The sequence below is a fragment of the Colletotrichum gloeosporioides genome, assembly GCF_011800055.1.
Source record: "Colletotrichum gloeosporioides strain Lc1 chromosome Unknown consensus_7, whole genome shotgun sequence".
NCBI classification, from domain to species: domain Eukaryota; kingdom Fungi; phylum Ascomycota; class Sordariomycetes; order Glomerellales; family Glomerellaceae; genus Colletotrichum; species Colletotrichum gloeosporioides.
The window spans coordinates 864,932-883,538 of record NW_025544652.1 but is presented as its reverse complement, the minus strand read 5'-3'; the positions used below and the strand labels follow the sequence as shown (position 1 = coordinate 883,538).

The window sequence follows — 18,607 nt, the reverse complement described above, 5'->3', positions numbered from 1 at the left end:
TTTTATCTCGGTTTCTGGCCACCTCGGCGTGGCCGCGGATTTTCCCCTTGAGGCTCTGTAGCATGAGTTGTGCAACGTCTACGGACGACACAAGCAGTGGGATCGGTCGTCGACACATTGTTGGACAAGAGCGGCCACGCCCGCTGCCGGGGCCAAGCGTTTTCGATCTGGAGCGCCTTTGTTTGCCATGGTCAGGAATAATCTGTGTTCAGACGGACAAAGCTGAGAGAAACACGGCCGTTCCCGCAGACCCCACCAATCTTCAAACGTTGCTCTCACGGACCAGCAGCTTAATTGTACGTATGACGACAATGCTCTATCAGGTTTGCAGATTCTCATCGTGTGAGATGCAGCATAATTAACTCACACCCTGTAGAGTCTTTTCGACCTGATAAGTCCGTCTATATCGTGGAGCTGCATTGCGCATCTGCATGGAAGCTGCAATGGAACGTATGGCTGCAACGTTCACTTGGTTGAAATATAGAGCTCTAGTCCCGACTTTGTTTTGCACTGCTAAACGACTCCTACATCTCGTCGGGTGTGGTCGCCGTCCGGGGCCACACACCCCTTACCAACTTCGGGTCCGACGCCAGAGGTATCTCCAGCCGCCTCACACGTCGCATGTATGTTGAATCAATGTCGAAATGGGGCGATGTTGTATTGTAAGACGATGACAAGCTGTTTCCCCTGCATCGAGCCAACCTATCGCAACTCCTCGGTCAATTCAGTGGGACAGTCAACAACCCGAAACAGGAGTCGTCACGGACGCCACATTGGAGCTCCTTACAATAGCATATTCTCTCAGAAAACGCATCTTTCCACAAGAAAACCCGTCAATGTCGGCGTCTCCAGGATACGTCTTAGGTTTGAATCAATATTCGCAACGCGCTGATCGAAACCCCTAACAAGAAACTCGATTCTGGCACAAAGGCGTAGCCGGGCTCATCGAGGGCGATGAGCCAGCTCATTTGGCGAGAGATGCAAGTCGAATGAGTCAAGGACAAAAGGAAAGAACACGTAATGAGCCCGAACAAGAAAGACTTATCCATGTAAGGATGTACGTTGTACCCGTGGCTGGTGAAGTCTGACATATCGTGGAACAGCCTTGCATCTCACCCGCTGTTGGCATGTCAAATTTCTCCAACGTAACAGGTCTTCGCTACCGCGCCAAGCTGATGCTCGGTAGAGCACAACACGGGGGAGTTCATGTGTCACCAACGAACGGACTCTAGCTCTTCGAGGCTTCACGTCCCTGTGCCAAAGAACATGCTGTTGCGTCTGACCACAAAGCCGTCCACACTCATGTCGATCATTCCTTCGATCGCGTTTTTGAGAAACACGGTCGAATCGCGAATTCATATCCTGGAACTTCGTGGCTTCAATCTCGGATATTTGCTGAAATATTGACTCGTCGGTACTCTCTGAGACGATATCGAAATGAGTAGATCCTGGAGAATTACACCATCCATAAGGATCGGTCATGTCGATATGCTGTTGAGATCCCAATCTCGTTAATCGATGATACTTCTGTCCTCTGTGGATACTCGGAGAGAGCGCCTGAAGACGCCGAAAGGACCCGTCGCACAACTTCAGGCCAATGCTCGAGCCGCCGATCGACCACCAGGGGGCGTCACGACGCTATCTGAAGTCGTTTCCAAGATTGGTGGCTCTGGCGTCAACGAGCCGAATAGGCGTAGAAAACGCCAACGATTCGGGGTGGCCCTTTTTCATTCACAGATCAAGATCTCGCGGGATCCCTATCATGGAGAAGCTCGACGAAAATCGTGGCTCTTGGTGTGACACGAACTCAGGGGGACAATTAGCCAGACCTGGAAGACAGGCCCTGTCTGGTTCCTGTCGCTGACTCTTTCAGTGATGCGAACGCTTCGTCGACCACTTGCTAGGAATGCATGGACATTTCTATGCTCCGTCAGCCTTACGGGAAGAAACAAGCATGACTGCAGACTGCCAGACATTACGAACAGGCCATCCTGGCATGACCGTTTTGAGAAACGACCAGATTTGCATTTTGTACGTTACTCATTCCAACGTCCTCTTTTCTCTCAAAAATTGACCAACAGCTTGCTGTCAGCAAAACATCAAACAGCCCCTTTCTCACTACCTTATGCATTCCTCACATCCGCACTTCTGCCTCAGCATGTGAGCTTCCCCCCCCCCCCCACCCCAGCAGATCACAATCATATCTTCGAGTGTGCAACCATTCACTTTGCATCCAAGTCTCCGGCTACTCGGGTTGGCATACTTGATTCACCTAGTAGATGCAGACAAAGCGCATATTCTACAATTCAACGACTGACAAGTCAATTCTCGAAAGAGCTTCCCGACGGAAAGCATCCACTACTTTAATTGATGGGGAGCGTCCGGTATTGGATCCTGGCGTGATATTTGATTTGTGCTGACAACACGCTTCTTAGACTTCTCCCCACAAACGGATAACGGTCACGAACCAACTCATCTCCAATGGCGCGCCAACTCTAGGCAGACAAGCTTGGCCCTAGAAGAAAGGGACGAGATCAAGCGTTTGGTGCGCACAGGTTGCCCGAAACGTTGATCACTTTCAATTCCGCGCACAACATCGGGTTCCGCTGTGGATGCATAGGAGCCCCTGCCCCCAAACAGCAAGACGAGACGACGCGGAAGGGTTTTAAGGCTTTCTAGTCCCTGACAAGCAAGTTTCTTGCGGGGGATCATCAGATCAGCTTGATTCGCCTGTTCAGCCGTTCCGCCCTCAATTGGACAGATTTGGCGAGTCGACAAGGAGCTGGAGAGAGCCTGCCTTCAGCTGCAAGCCACAATATCCGTTTTAGGCCTAAGTCCATGATAGTGTCATTTTTGGGCACCGCTAGACTCCACCACACCGCTAATATGGCAAAACGAAAAACACGATATCTGAGTTGTCATCGCCCGAAGGGTGTTGTTCGTCTTGTTGATGGCATGGCCGTGGATACATGAGGTTCAAGTGAACATCTGGAGTGGTTTTGCTGAACGAAGGTGTCTTTGATGATGCTGCAGCTTCATCTGATGGACCGATATCGAGCTGGAGACGAGCTTGGAACGGTGCAGCTCCCTTGCCTCCACCGAGACAACATCACGAGTGGGAAAGGTCTTGGAAGTAAACGACCCTGGAATGATTGCGTGCCGGTGTGCCTTGCAAGGTTGTGACCTCCCGCGCTATCGCAGCCGTCTGTTCGTACCCGCAGCGCGAGGCAGAGTTTCCACATGGCCCAATCAACATACACCGACCTGGCACGAACAAGCAACCAAAACTACAGCTGCTGGACCCTTGGTGTGTCTCTTCTCTGAGGTTCATTGGCGACAGGAACGCCATGGACATTCGTGTCCCCCGCAGGGCGCGAGCTTCGGCAACTTTTCCTATCCAGCCCCGAGTTGGGCTGCCTGGAGGCTGGTTGTATGCGGGTGTGAGTGGGTGTCTCTGGCTCCCTTTTTCCCGCATGCTCTTCTTGAAGGTCTTTTTTATCTGTTCTTCCGCTCGCACCTCCTTCGTTTCTCTCCTTCTGCCACCTTCTCGTTGATACGCGATCCTGAGTTCAGAACCGACGACATGGGCAGATTCATTCGGCTAGGAGCTCTTGCTTGCTTGTACTTGGGGGCGGAGTCCAAGGCACTGAGATGGCAGGATGATACCCCGAGTTGGTCTCCTCCCAAGCAGACTATTGCCGCCATGGACATGTTGGAGCTTGGTTTCAGTCCTGCGCCGACGGCGGCACCTGATCCGGGTAACGTTGAGCTCAAGCTGGCCAAGCGTGTAAGGGGTGACGACACTTGCGGTTACATCTCTGGAATATCCAGTAAGTCAGATTAAACTCGGTCGTGAATGAAGCATGCATCACTAACCTTTGTCAAGCCGATTCAATTTACTGTGATGTTGGAACATGCGTGATCAACAGCTTCTACTCTGTTGTGGGATGCTGCGGTTCGACCAGCATGTCGGACTGCAAGCTGCCGACGGCCTGTCTTCCATCAAGCTCATCCAGACTGTACAGCAGCGCAGATACTCTTATGCTATACTGGTAAGCAATTGCCGATGTTTTACTTCAATACGCCAAGAGTACTTGTCTGACAACCGCTTGAAACAGCTCTTCTTCAGGACGACCAGAGTGCAACACATACGTCTACTCTGATTCTGTATTTTCCAAGTACACTCTCTTCAACTGCGCCGTCACCGAGGCTCGGATCATCGTCTACGCAAACCCAACAGATACTACCGGCGACGCCACCACTGAAGCGACCACAGCCCCGACCTCTGATCGCACCACCGGTGGTTTGTCCCCTGTCACCAGCTCCGCCTCTCCGAGCGCGGCCACGACCTCCGCCGCATCACACGGCGGTGGCTCGTCCACCCCCATTGGTGCCATTGTCGGTGGCGTCGTCGGAGGGTTGGCAGTAATCGCCCTAATCGCCGTCGGCATATTCTTCATCCTCCGCAGCAAGAAGAAGAACAACCAGAACCACCCCCAGGCCGCTCCGGGCACGTATAACCCGCAACAGCCCCCGCCAGGCCAGCAGCCGCAGATGTATCAGACGGCGCCGACGCAGCAACAGCAGCCTTCTCCCGGAGGCTACGCGCCCGCGCCCACCACGCCCGGCAACTTCCCGTCCGGCTTCACGCCCGTGGATAACAGGCAGAGCATGCTGAAGCAGCCGTACGACGTCAGCGCAGCGAGCTACGATCACAACAATGGCGTCAGCCCGCCCGCCAGCCCACCTCCCATGAGCCCGTCGCCGACGTACCAGTCCGGTATTCCGGCGTATGCGCAGCAGGGGAGCGGACCTAGTCCGACGCAGGGCGGATATCCTGCGCCACAGCAGCAGCAACAGCAGCAGTCACCGCAACAGTTTTACAACGCGCCGCCGCCGGCCCAAACGCAGCAGCACACGACGTCGACTACATCCCAGACCCACTACCACCACAACAGCTTCGCTTCTGAATTGCCTGCTGCGAGGGGAGACGGCGAATTGCGCGAGTTGGCTTAAGCCTCTGTCGTCAGTGAGGCGAAGTGGTGAAAAGTCGGTGTTTTGGATGTGGGTGCGATGGATTTTAATGTCTGGAGTTGCTGGAACAGAATGAGATTTGATGGGATATGAACTGGGAACCACTATCATTATCATGTGTAAATGTATACCCAAAGTCTCCTAGCATAGCTTGGATGGGACTTCCACCCTCTCTCATGCAATGCTGGATTGATCAACACACAATATGCTGGTTTATGCTTGAGGTGAAGTACTTCATCTACAATCGGCTCTGTCTGTCCCTGCGCCATGGGGTATTTGGATTGTCCTCCCGACCCGGAACGAATTGGTCTACGGCCAGCGTGTTGAGGAAGCCCGGATGAACCTGGTCCAGGCTCGTGACGCCGCACATTTTCATCGTCGTCTCCAACTCGTCTCGAAGTACTATTCGTCCCGTTAGTCAAGATCTTGGCGCCACAATATCGAAGGGAAAGACAACTTACTCTCGACGTATCGCTCAACGCCCTCCGCGCCGTAGTTGAGCGCATACAGCAACCCCCTTCCGACGCCGACGGCCTTGGCCCCGAGGCACAACGCCTTGAAGATGTCGGTGCCGCGCGAGATGCCCCCGTCAACGTACACCTCGAGCTTATCGAACACGTGCGGGCAGTTCTTCTGCAGCTCGAGCAGGACCATGACGGTCGCGGGCGAGGTGTCGAGGCTGCGGCCGCCGTGGTTCGAGAGCACGATGGCCTCCACGCCCGCGGCGGCCGCGCGCTCGGCGTCCATCCACGTCTGGATGCCCTTGAGCACGATGGGCATGCCGGGCACGGTGCGCCGCAGCCAGGCGATGTCGGACCAGTTCACGGACGCGTCGATGTAGTCGCCCATGATGCGCCCGATGGCGCCACCCTTGGCGTCGTTGCCGGCCTTGGCGCCCGAGATGGGAGACGAGCCGATGGAGGCGTCGGAGCGCACGCGCTCGTCGGCCTCGCGCTTGCCGGGGATGGGGGCGTCGACGGTCAGGAAGAGGGCCTTTGCGCCCTGGGCCTGGGCGGAGCGGATGAGGCGCTCCGAGTTGGCGCGGTTCTTGTCGACGTAGAGCTGGAAGAAGACGGGGACGTCGTAGGGCTTCGGCGGGGAGAAGGCGGCGTGCGCGGCGAGGATCTCGGCGAGGGGGAAGGAGGCGCTGACGGAGACGCCCTGGGGGATGCCGGCGGCCTTGCAGCCGCGGCCGAGCTCCTTCTCGCCGTCCGGGTGGAAGAGGCGGGCCATGGCGGTGGGCGGGCAGAAGATGGGGGAGCGCATGGGGTTGGCGAGCATCGTGGTGGAGGTGTCTACGGCGGACACGTCGACGAGCACGCGGGGCCGCAGGCCGATGAGGGAGTAGGCGGAGGCGTTGAGGCGTTTGGTGTGCAGGTCTGTCGCGGCGGAGGAGACGAAGGCCCAGGCTTTCGGGGAGAAGGACGTCGAGGCGGCCTGTTCGAAGTCGTGGGCGCTGATGAGGGTGTCCAGTGGTGGTTTTGAGGGTGGCGGCGGTGGTGGTGCTCTTTGCCCGTCTTGCCTCTCATCGTTGGGGGAGATGTTGACCGGCTGGGCGTGCTGGGTCTGCTTCGGTTTGGGCATGGCTGCGCCCGAGGCGAGGACGCCTTTGAGGTGGGCGGCGGGCAGGGTCGACTTCACGAGGTTGGGCCCGTGGACTTCGGAGTAGACGTCCGTCGCGTCTTTGCCGGCGCACTGTAGGATCACGGCGATGCCGCCGGGGTGTTCGCGGACGAAGTCGGAAAAGTCCCACACGTTGCCGTCGATGACGAGCCAGATGTCGTTGAGGGTGTTGTGCTTGGATATCTCGGCTGGTGTCAGCGTCGGCGGCATGGTGAGACGTGTAGTTGTTGACGTGAAGGTAGGAACATTTTCTGCGCCAGGCAATGATGATTACATATTTGTATACTCGACCTCGGGCCGGGACCGCTCAGGCGGTTCGTTCGTCTGAGATGCAACGGCGCCGAGGGGTAGTCGAGGTCTCGGGCGGCATTACGCCGAACGGGGTCGGTGTGGGGGAGGATCCCCCCGGTTATCCGGCATCGGGTAGGTAAGCTGGTAAGGTAGGGGTAAGGTATCCCGCGGGTTCTGATGGGCGGGTTCCCCAGGGGGAACTCACTCGCTCAAAGGATGCACGGACGGCAGCTGGCTGTCATGAATGTAAATCACCGAGACGGCATTGGACGTTCTTTTTTCGGCTGCAGGGCCGCCAACAGCACTTCATCTTTATTTTTGATTCTCTTCCCAGATCACCCCGCCAAGGCCTTCCCGATCAGACTCATCGCTCTCTCGCTGTGGTTCATCTTGAGCGCGATCTGGCGGCCGGGCTCGCTCATCTTGGCCCACGTCTTTTGCAGGATGCCAATGATCTTGGCCTCGTCAATCTCCTCCTTGCTCTCGAAGTCGTCAAATTGGTCGTCGAGGAAGACCAGACAGGCGACGTCCTCGAGGACCTGCGTCTCCTCGTCCTTGCTCAGGTTCTCCTTGCGGATCAGCGCCGCCACGCGGTCGACGTCCTCGGCGGGCAGCGGCGGCTGGATCTCCGCGGACGATGACAACAGCTCGGCCACCTGCGTCGCGGCCTGGGACTTCAGCTTGGCGCGCCAGGTGAGGTAGCCCGGGCGCGTCATTGGGTATGTGTTGCGGGGGATCTCCCATCTAGAACGGTTGTGTGTGCGTGAGTTGCAGTGGTTCCTCTTTTTAGATTGTCCTTTGTCTCATGTACTTTGCGCATCTCGCCATGCAAATTCATGCTTAAATCAATGCGTAATGAAGAAATGGAGAGAGAAGGGTGGTAGTATATCTGACCTCCGGAAATGCTGGGCTCGGCAGGCCAGCTGCAGCACGGGGGGCGCCGTGGGACATCGCACCGCCAGCCAGCGCGTCATTTTGTGGGCATAGTGAAGCTCAAAAGTGATATCGGCGGCGGCGGTCGAGGGTCTGGGGTCTTGCTTGTGGGCCTCGTCAATCAGCTCGAGAGCCTTGAGGTAGTTTGGTGGCAGGTCGGGCAGTGCCATCTTGGGTGAGTGAGCAAGATGGTGTGGTTCCTGCTAATCGGGTGTGGTTATTGGGTAGGTGCTGAGAGAGAGAGCGATGATGGTTCGTTTCAAGCTTCAGTGTGAGAAGTCATGCTCCCTGACAAGGGCAAAAAAAGGCTTCAAAGCCCGGCGGGTGATTGACTATCTGCAACCACTAATAGCGCAGCGCCCCAACCAACTGGAACCCACTCCGTTCCACGCGAGATGAGTAAGCTGGTTCCCTGATTGGGCTGCTCCCGGAGCATCGCCCGTAGCACCACCATTCTTCAGTGAGAGCCTCAAACCGCGCCCCGGACCTTGTCGTTAACATCAGATTGCTATGAGAGTCGGGTTGCAAATGCCAGCGAATTCCCACTCAACATCACACTCGGCACGTCGCACAATTAACGCCTATTCTGGAGACTGCCAATACAATGTTCGACACAGCCATTTGCTTGACGCCATCGGCACGCTCCAGTCGCCGGTCTCGCCTGCTCTAGACTCTGGCAGACTTTATTGCAGCGGGTGTGTGTTTGGTCCCTTCGTCCCATGTTGTCGTGTCTGACGCCAGCTATTGATGTTTGGCCCCTCTCACCCTCTTTTTTTCTGGTTCTCGATTGCCTCGACGGGTTTGACACTTTGGAGGTCTTAGAGGCCGTATTAATAGAATTGAGGGGCCACTTCCTGGTCTTGGTAGTCGCAGCCAGCTTCGAGTGGTTTGACGGGCTTCTCCCTCAGAATTCACTGCCACAGACGATTTGTTTTTCCGACACTTGCTCTGGACCACTCGTGCGGGTAGATATTTCTGGAGCTGAGTCCGGTTGGGAAGGAGCTCGTTTAGGATCCGTCGCAGTGAGAATCCGATTTTGCTGAACTCTCGGCCGCTCCTTCCTCAGCACCTTCGTCCATCTACTAATCCACCCCACCACCACCATCTCTCCACAACGTTCACTTCTACCTCGACAACTACTACCTCCTTCTTCACAGCAACAAACAATAGATCGCATCAATTGTTTGGTATAACTTAGGATTCATTCCCTTTCGCTGAACGACCCCAACCTCCCAAACAAAAACTGGATAACGAAAATTAACCAACCGTAAGATAATCACCACCCCGCGCCTTCCAATCTCAACTCACTAATAACATCTCAGGCCTCTTATCCTCCACAAAGACATCAATCCACAACAATTTACTACTGCTTTCACCACCTCTTCGCCAACCCTTTTTCATCTTCTCCTCGCCCCTACTTTTCAACAACATTCACCATCGCCTTTACTACTGCAATCACATGTCACTGCTACAATGACGGGCACAAAGGCTGGTGGCTCTCACAGCCATAACCTTACTGTTGTCAAGGACCATGACGACGCTTCTTCAATCACAGCGGTGACAATCGAATCGGACTCTGATGCTAGCAGCACTGTTACCCTGGTCGATCTTTTTCCAGACCTCGCCATCTTGGACAGCGACGCTGCCGGCGACACCTCTGCTGAGTCCACTGACGCTACGAGCTCTCAGGTCAGCAGCACCGGTGATGAACAATCCACAGACGCAGACAACGAAGCCTGCGCCAAGAAGTCAGGCGATGCCAATTTCAGCAAGCAGAGGGGAAAAGCTGTCGAGGTTGAGAGCGAATCCGCAGAGGCGTCAGCTGCAGAGAGCACCAGTGGAAACGAATCGACATCTGAAGTGGCATCATCCGAGGCAGGCACCGAAGAGGCAGCCGCAGCTGATTCCACAACTTCTGGCGAGGCTTCCTCCAGCGAAGTGGCTTCTTCGGATGGAGCATCAGATGCCTCAACCAGCGCAAAGCCATCAACCCCCGGTAACTGGACAGACTCAGAAGATGCCTTGATCATCAGCATGAAGGAGGGCGGCGAGACCTGGGCAGCCATTGGAAATGCCATGAACCGCGGAAAGAATGAGGTAAAGAAGCGCTGGCACGTGGTGAAGGCCAACCAGGCCAATTCGACCGAGTCTGGAGGCGATACTCAGACCGACAAGAGTGCAGAATCAGCCGAGGAGAAGGAGCCTGAGGCCACGGCGGAGGAGAAGCAGAATAAGGGAAAGGAGAAGCAGAATGTCGAATGCACCAGGCCGAAGAACGCCAAAGACAATGCGGCAGGCTGCAAGAAGAAGGGCAAGGAGCAGGAGGTTGCTTGCGATAAGGAGAAAATCAAGGAGTCCAAACAGAAGAAGCAGAAGAAGAAGCCTGTCGTGAAGGAACCGGTTGCAGAGAAATCCGAGTCTGAAGATGACGACGCAGAGAGCTCGTCCTATCGCGAGCGCATGAATCTACTCCGAGACACATCGTCTGAGTCTGAGTCGCCCGCTACCAGCGGCGATGACGCAGATGCGCCCGGCTACTACGAGCGGGAGGTTGCTCGCCAGGGGCGATACATTCGTCGACACGTCCATCCTCAGCTCTACCCTGTTCCGCCTGCCGCCCGAGCGCCAAGCCCAGCAGACAAAAGGCAGCGCCGGGACGATGCCATCCTAGCGGCCGTGGCTTCAAGACGAGAGGCTACAAAGTGGCTGGAGATGCAGGCTAACTTCTTCAACGTCACTGGCCGTATGGTTCCCCTTCACCTAATCAAGGCGAGATGCGAGGCCGAGGAGGATCGAGGCAAGGCGGCTGGCGTCCGCACCTGGGCTTCTTCCGTTGCGGGAAGCCAGGACTTGCTCGACCCTGAGGAGCAGCCTGAGGTTCCCGAGGATGCTCTCCTGAGCGATGACGACTGACGACTGACTACACAAATACCCCCGCGCGGCTGACACGACATTTCGCTTTCATCCCTTCTCCTCCACTTATGAGACGATGATTGATGATGACAGCGTTTTTGATATCCGGTTGAAAGGCAATGGGAAGTAATTTTCGTGCAAGTTGTGGGGTGAAAGTCGGGCCAGAAAAGCTTCTTTCTTTAAAAAAAAGATTGCTTGGGAACAGAACGAAGCTGTTGGTTGGGCAAGAACGAACGGACGGAAAAATGGACGTGGGACATGGGAACAGATTCACATAGATCTGCTTTTCTTTTTTGCTTTGCTCTCTTCTCTTTGGGGCGTTTTGGTGGGCCCTTTGTGTACATGGGCAAAGAACAAGGGCTTTTGAGAAAGGGATATTGGGTTCTGGGTTAATAGGAGTTACGGATAATCACGCCAAATGGAATACCCCCTTTAGTTTCTCTTACAACAAGCTGACAAAGTGAAGTTGGCATGAAAGGTTGACTGCGAAGTGAGTTCGTGTGTGTTTGGGTGCACAAACTGAGACGGTTGATGTGAAGTGAACAGTCAATTCTGGCGGATCAAAGCTGGGTGGCATTGAAACATGGGCACAATCAGCATGACAGGGCCATGTGGGACAGAGGCTTTGAAGAAATTGGGCAAGTTTCCAATTTTCCGGAGAAATTTACAATCCACCACCCATCTCGTAGGAACAGGGTATCATGGAACCAGATATTACAACAAGACACAAAAACACCGCTGCCGCCATTGCGCGGAACGCGTCTCTCCAAAACCCTCCTCCTTTTTCAGCTACTCTTGCCAGAGTCTGTCCAATATCCAACAAAGTATAAGTACAATTGCAGAGGAGCTTCGAGTGTTACCAAGAGCTCGCAATGTTTATTATGTGCAGCCCTTTATCTTGCTGCTTCCGACAATCAAATGTCTGGGATGGCTGGGATGGCTGAGATCAAGGCGATCTGAGACTGACAGGTCATCTCGTCCCCAACACTCAGAGATGGGCAGCCCCGTGAGAATCTGCCATTTGGGACGCTGAAGCCGCGCGCCTCCCGATCCGACGTCACGATGAGACGCAATACCCCCTAGCATCGGTGGCTGTATCGTCTCTTCGTCCTCGGCTTGCCGGAGAGCTTCGTCCAAGTATCGTTGCCAGGGTCATCGACGTTCGTTTGAACACTGGATGGAGATGTTGTGAGGCCAACCACTGCTGATGACCTCTCCGTCATTCAAGAAGAAACTCCGCCATTGGTGGTCTTTCAAATGGGATTCTCCATGCCGGGGGCCATCGTGGTGCCCGGCGGTGCCGGACTCGGGCTCGGTCCTTTGGTCAACGTGTTGTTGCTCGAACCCAGCCCGCGCTTCATCATCTTGCCCAAGACGGTGACCAGCTCACAAGCATCGGCAAACATGTCGTCATCCATACCCTCCGTCGCTTCGTACACTTCGGAGATGGTGTCCTTAGCCAGCTTGCGGCTTCCGTCATAGTCGTGAACGCAGTCGTACAGGAACGCAGAGTACTCTGTCTTGGCAGACAGTCGTAGCGAGTGCGAGCCCCAGAGATGCTCATCAGCCAGCGCAATGGCCTCCTTGAAGTACTTGTGGGCCTCAGGGAGAAAGTCTCGTGGCGGCTCGAGGAAGGCGGCAGGTAAGTCCGAACCATTACGAGGAGCGAACCCCGGCGGAGGGTTTACCGGACCACCCTCGAGAGCATGCGTTGGCTGTATGGAACCTTGCGACGAGTTCCAGTCCTCCCTCGCAATCCCCTTGCCTTTGTCCAGTCTGGGTGGTGTCAGGCCGGCCATTGTGTCGGGGGTCGAAATGCCCATTGTCGAAACAGAGGGCTTGTTGTGGAACAGGACAAAAATGTGATAAAACGATGCTCGCAACTTGAGTGCCAAGACGCGAAGCTCGGTGTGATTACCGACCATGGGGATCACATATTGCTGAAGCATGACTAGACCTTCTCGTGAAAGCCATATTATGTGAAAAATGAGGTCGAGGGATTGAGGCGCGCGAGAAGGGTCAGGGCGGCGCTGCTTCTTTGCGACGACGAGCTGCTCCGCGAGGCTGAGTGAGAGACCGAGGATCTTGTAGAGCATAGACGACAGAAGGGGGTTGTCCGTCTCGACGGCCTTGGCCCACTTGCCGAGGAACTTCTGGTCAACCTCGGAAGAAGCCATTGAGGCTTTTGAGATTGATGAGGCGGTTGGAAGGTGGGTCGCGCCTGCCTTGCCTTATCAACGGTGAAGGTTCTCAGATGAGATACTGAAGCGAACACGTCAGGGATTGCCAAGACGGGCTGACGGGGTCAAGATCCTCTGCGGGAAACACCAGTTCGATCGCGCGATTCAGGAGTCGGGTTCGATGAGAAAGCTGACCAAGTCTGAGCGATGGGTATCGTTATGATGAGCGTGAGTTAGAAGTAAGTCCCGGGTGGGACTTGGACGATTGAGCTGGCGGTTGCCTAAGTATGCGCCGTCGGGTGTAGTCGTGGTACTCTTTATTAAAAGGCTGCGTGTGTTAGTACCTAATCAGCAGCAAGACAGTCTCATCAATTGAGATGCAGAGGCCAATACTCACGGATATGATACATTACAGTGAGTGAGACGGAAGTTGGTGGGTAAAACGGCCGATTGGAGGAATGCTTAAGGCGAAAGACGGCTAGCAAGAGACTGAGAGATGCTGAGACTCAAACGGCAAAACGATTATGGAATGGCCTGTTTTCGCAGAGAGCATTGCGATGTTGACCGTGATTTAGTTCGGCTGTCGTTGTGAGGCCTTATTAGAAGCAACGGCAGGCTGAAGCTGTCAATTGGCCTGCGAGGACAATCCCTGGAGGAAAAACGAGCGTAAGAAGGGACAAGCCGGTCTGGAAGGAAGCGGTGAGAGGCTGGCGCTGGCGTGGCGGAATTAAGAGCCGGACGTTATTGGTGTCGACCAAAGAGAATAGCGAGGTCGGTTGGGTTGAATCGGGCGGCCGGTGGCAGTTGGAATTGTCGAATCGAAGGGTGACGAGGAGCTGTAGTTGAGCGAGTGCTATGAGGGCATCTCGAGGGCAGTCGAAATGTATCGATCGACAGGCGGCAGCAAGGCAGACAGGTTTTGAGATGGGTAGAGGCGATGTAATGTAAGGCAATGTAGGTAGCTGCAGGATATATGTGCCCTAAAGGAGAGGTGCAGACACAGACGCAGGAGGACTGGGGCGTGCGGTCGTATTGTGCATGAACGAGTGTGGGCCTGGGCGAGAGAAGTAAGGTAAGGAAGGTAGCTGCGGTCTGGCCGTAGAGTCTGAGAGGTCGAGAGTTGCGAATGGAGGCGCTTTCTGGGCACGAGCGCAGCTACAGGCGACAGGTGACTGCGGCTCGACGTACGTAGGCTGACGGTGCTTGGGTTCGGGCGTGGATGGGATGAGATGAGGTGGGAGGCGACGGTGTTGGTGAGTTGAGGTGGTACGGGAGTAGATAGGGCGAATGAAGTCCAAGTTAGACGGTTGGCTGAGGGTGGGAGAGATGCTGCAAGATGAGTTGTCCGACTCTCGGGAGGCTACGTCTGGTAAGGTAAGGTACCTTCACGCGCGGCGCGCACCGTGTTAATGGGCAGCCAAGCGCTCTGAGCCTGACGTGGGAAGTGAGGTGGAATAAGCGGAAGACGGCGGCAGGGACGTAATGCGCAATGTGCCGTTGGATTGGGAAGAAAACGGAAGAAGCGAAAGAGATGAGAGAGATATGCACGAGGCCAGTAACATGGTCGTGTAAAGGCCGGGGCTGGGAAAGACATTGGAGGGAGATGACCGGAGCGAAGAGACAAGTACTCTGTACCTTTCCATGAAAAATCGGACCAGGCAGGCAGGCAAGGCACCTGAGGAAGAGGTACCTCGGGCGGGAAAGGCTTGCCCAGAGCTGGAGCTTGGCTGGGCTCGAAGCTGGCCCGGGGAGCTGCTGGCCTCCATGAGCTGCCACTTTTACTGATGCAATGCAGGAATATTCGTGCCGTAGGTCCTGTTTCCCACGAACTGGCCGGGGCTACGGGGGTAAGAAAGATGCGCTAGAATGGGACCCTAAGGCCCGCTTCTGGTAGCATCGGATCCAATTGCCCCAGGCCCCCAGCTGGAGGGGCAGTTTTGGGACCCAAATGACCGCAGAGACACCACAAAGGTGACACTGGCAGCATCCGTACCGCCGTCTGTTCGTCGTCTGCATCCACCGCCTGCCTTCATCCTCGGCATTCTCCTTTTCAAGGCCGCTGGCCGAGCAAACAGAACTCTGATTGACATCGCCTCATTCATCTATCATCTATCGCACTTGGCCGTCTTCTCTGTCGCGAATTGCCCCTTGCCGTCCCAACTCCCCATGTGGCAGGCAAACTGACTTTTTGAGCTTCCTTCGTCCGAACCCTAGGATGTTTCTGCCCAAGAATGCATTTGCGCAAACTGACGCCGAGACACGATGGCGCGGCGCTTTCGTTTTGACGCGCGGGATGATAGTCGGCCAGACCAAAGCAGTCGACGAACCACCGACTAGAGAATCTCTACTCCGGCACATGGTTCTAACAATTCTTGCCGCAACGGCCAAGATGCAGGCGATGCGGATAATACATGCAAATTAGTTTCAAGAGTGCATGCTTGCCCGCCGTCCATCTCATACCACCCGCGGCTGAGACACGACAAAGGACAATACATCTCGCTTCTCGCACACACTTCCGCCTCGGTAGCCGACATGATTGTTGCTTTTCTCTCTCCCTCGCTCGCCAGCAGTCTAAAGGAAGGTCGAAATGCACCCACACAGACGCTGCACTCATGGCTTGCCTTGCCGCCGATGAGGTGGTCGATTGTAGTGGCGATGCGAATCCAACGGCGGGGTCATCTGGGTTCAGGAATTCCGAGCGGTACAACGTGGTCGACTGTCGCATTCCGATCCATGATCTATCCCGTCGACCTCGAACACCAACGGTGGGCCCCGTGCGACTGTCACCCCCATCTGGGGGTTTCAGAGCACCAAACCCACCTTCCGAAACAAAACGCTGCTTGAGCAGCGTGGTGTATTCACCGACAGGTTGCACAATTCCTCATGTGCGAGGGCAAGACGATGCAGAATGGTCCAAGTTGTTCGTCGAGGAATTAATTTGTGCTCCCTCACAACGTTACGTACGGATACGTCCATTTACCTCACCTGGCTTGACGACCCGCTAACGTCTGGCCGTGGTCCCTGTTTCGTGGCGACCCGGTCGAGCTAATCCTATCCTGCTTTAGTGTCGAGCCTCCTCCATTCTGGCCAACGGGACGCCGCGCGCCTTCTCAAAGCAGGGAACGTCCCTCTGCTCCGAACAAAGTGCATCCCAGCCACCCCATTTTCAGTGTAAGCTGCCTGCTTCAAGAATCTTCCTGATCTCAGCCGCCATCACCGGCCTCCTGCAACGCCTCCTGGAAGACCTAATGGTGCCAGCGCATCATATGACTGCACGCCCACGGCCACGATCGCTATCGCTACCACGGTCTTCTTAGTCCTCTGAACATGCCTCCGCGAGGCCTCTCATCACCCAGCCCGTCAGCCCCGCCAATGAGAGCCTAACAGGGCCCTCTCACCTCTGTTGGAACTTGGGACGACATTCACTGCCTCAAGTGAGGCAATGCAATAGTACTCTACCGGTTGAAGCTGTGTACTCTGGGGCGATAGAAACTTGGGGGTCCATCTGCTTACTTGCTGAGCCAGCTCCTGGTGCATACGACCCATAGTATGAAAGCCTTGCGGGCCGTCATATCTGCGGCCAACCCCATCTCATTCAATCAAGGACCAATGGGTTCTTCGGTGACCCAACCCTCTCGTCGTGGGCTTCCTAGTAATCCACGGTTGTTTGAAGCACAACCTGACGTATGCCGGATCGAGCAGTAGCCACAAACAGGAGCCTTGAACTGGCGGTGAAGACACCGTTATCCGAGACTTACACGACGCTTCATCAAACAATCGAACCCCCAAACCAGCTGTTAACTCTGACAGGACACACTGCCTTTGTTGCAAGGATTTATCAGGCCTAGAAATGCTGCGGCCAAAGACCCTGGGGAAGCCCAACCTGATTTCGAAGTATCCGCCCGCGACCCTTCGAGTTGGTATCGCCACACGTCGACATGACTGCATGGAATGCCACCAATGCAGTCGTCAGGCGTGCAGTACAGATGCGTTCATCGACATGCGTTGTCAGTGCTCTCGAAGGGGCAAACAGAGGCCGTATCAGCCTGAAAGTCACAATGCGGCGCAACATCGTACGGCACAGTGCAAAGCCACTTCTTCGTCAATCCATCGAAAGCTGACTTGGGTTCCCTCACTCGTCACACGACAGGTCCCAGATCACGGACTGCAGCCCTATCTGTCACGATCAAGTCTCAAACGGACTGGTCTTTTCCGAGATGGTCCAGCTACGGCATTTTCGCTCTGGTCGGTTCAACTTGCCTCACCATCTGCCCAAGCTCATCCCAAGACATCATGACGCCGTTGGGCACTCGGTGAATTGGCACGTGGACGCAACCAGAAGCCAGTGCAACCCCCCGTTTGCCAACTGTCAAATCCAGGGCCTGGATAAACGGCTTCCGAAGCAGCTCTGTTCCTGTGCTTTCAAGTGAAAACACACTCAAACCGAACCCACGGACTCGATTTGGACCCCCCCCCCTGGAACTGTTCCTCGTTCCCAGCCGGAACGGGACGTTGCAGCTCCCGGTCCTGGAAGCTGATTGCTAGATCTCGGAGACCTCGCCGTCTCATTGGGCCTCCTCGTGTCGTCCCTGACATCCGGGCTTGTGTGTCGATGAAGGCTTCCTACAGTTTTAAACGATTGTTTGTTAATGGCAGCGAAGTGACGCCGACGTTATCAGTTTGATGCCCAACAAACATGAGCGAGCAATCCTTCGGTCTCGGAGTGTCTGAGACGATACTACAAATATGGCGGTCTGACCCGGCGTTGCGTCTTGATTGCTACATTACAGCGAATGCTCTTTCCAAGCAACATATTTACCGTTGTTGTTTGCCTCACGCCAGTCACTCACTTCAGCCTTTAGTCATTACTACTTAACAAGCTCAGAGACTGCCAATTTCTTTGATTTGGTCACGCCAATCATATTTCCATTCGATACAAGGCAATTCGCAAAAGGAGTCAAAGATACCCAACGCCAGTATCAGGATTTACATCTCTCTCTTATCTGTGCGCTCGAAAGATCTGAAGTCTCAACCAACCTTCAGATTCGATTCTCGACAGCGTCCAACAATCACCGAAATGTGCCAATACTACGCTCACGCCTTCACCTGCAAGCATAGCAGCTACACATTCGCGCGCTTCTGTCAACCCGCGAGCTTGATACAGAAACCCTGTAGCAAACGCCAGGTCTGGCAGACGATTCGTCTCGACGATGCCTGCGAAGAGTGTCTGACCTGGTTCCCGGACCGGTACCCTTGCCGCCGGCCCCGGTATCAGTGAAGGCAACCTCGCTCGGCGTGGCCTTTCAGCGGCACTGTGTGTGTTGTGCTTGATATTCAACCTGTTGGAAAAGCTCGGCCTTCATATTACACATTCTTTCTCAAGCAACGGCCCGTGTCTGAAGGTGTCCTCGACGTCCCAAAACACCGCAGTCGTCTTACTAGAGCCTTTATGGACGGACGTTTAGATAGAACGGCTGGCTGGTTCAGCTGATGATTATGATAACGATGATGATGGAAGCGCTGTTTTTTCGGGATTAAGTCTGTTATGTGTTACCTTCGAGACCGGCGTATGTGGAACTGTGGATACACAAAACTTGGGATTTGAAGGACTACGGTACCGAGACTGGCATTCA

The 18,607-nt window shown here is 55.0% G+C and overlaps 5 protein-coding genes across 5 annotated transcripts; 3 read left to right on the top strand and 2 right to left on the bottom strand.

Annotated features, from left to right (window-relative positions):
• Positions 1 to 3,583: 3,583 nt before the first annotated feature.
• Positions 3,584 to 5,016, top strand: GCG54_00001659 (uncharacterized protein; the record flags this gene model as incomplete). Its single annotated transcript, XM_045401771.1, has 3 exons — positions 3,584 to 3,830; positions 3,887 to 4,052; positions 4,119 to 5,016. The coding sequence occupies 3 exons, from the start codon at positions 3,584 to 3,586 to the stop codon at positions 5,014 to 5,016; spliced, it is 1,311 nt and encodes a 436-aa protein (XP_045270500.1).
• Positions 5,017 to 5,272: 256 nt separating this feature from the next.
• GCG54_00001658 ((S)-mandelate dehydrogenase) lies at positions 5,273 to 8,051 on the bottom strand (the record flags this gene model as incomplete). The annotated part of the gene is made up of 4 exons (XM_045401770.1): positions 5,273 to 5,436; positions 5,496 to 6,908; positions 7,313 to 7,692; positions 7,843 to 8,051. 4 exons carry the CDS (start codon positions 8,049 to 8,051, stop codon positions 5,273 to 5,275), a joined length of 2,166 nt encoding a protein of 721 aa, XP_045270499.1.
• Positions 8,052 to 9,354: 1,303 nt separating this feature from the next.
• GCG54_00001657 (uncharacterized protein) lies at positions 9,355 to 10,794 on the top strand (the record flags this gene model as incomplete). Its single annotated transcript, XM_045401769.1, has 1 exon — positions 9,355 to 10,794. One exon carries the CDS (start codon positions 9,355 to 9,357, stop codon positions 10,792 to 10,794), a length of 1,440 nt encoding a protein of 479 aa, XP_045270498.1.
• Positions 10,795 to 12,047: 1,253 nt separating this feature from the next.
• Positions 12,048 to 12,971, bottom strand: GCG54_00001656 (uncharacterized protein; the record flags this gene model as incomplete). Its single annotated transcript, XM_045401768.1, has 1 exon — positions 12,048 to 12,971. The coding sequence occupies one exon, from the start codon at positions 12,969 to 12,971 to the stop codon at positions 12,048 to 12,050; it is 924 nt and encodes a 307-aa protein (XP_045270497.1).
• A 5,080-nt stretch (positions 12,972 to 18,051) lies between these two features.
• Positions 18,052 to 18,252, top strand: GCG54_00001655 (uncharacterized protein; the record flags this gene model as incomplete). The annotated part of the gene is made up of 1 exon (XM_045401767.1): positions 18,052 to 18,252. The coding sequence occupies one exon, from the start codon at positions 18,052 to 18,054 to the stop codon at positions 18,250 to 18,252; it is 201 nt and encodes a 66-aa protein (XP_045270496.1).
• Between the last annotated feature and the right edge of the window lie 355 nt (positions 18,253 to 18,607).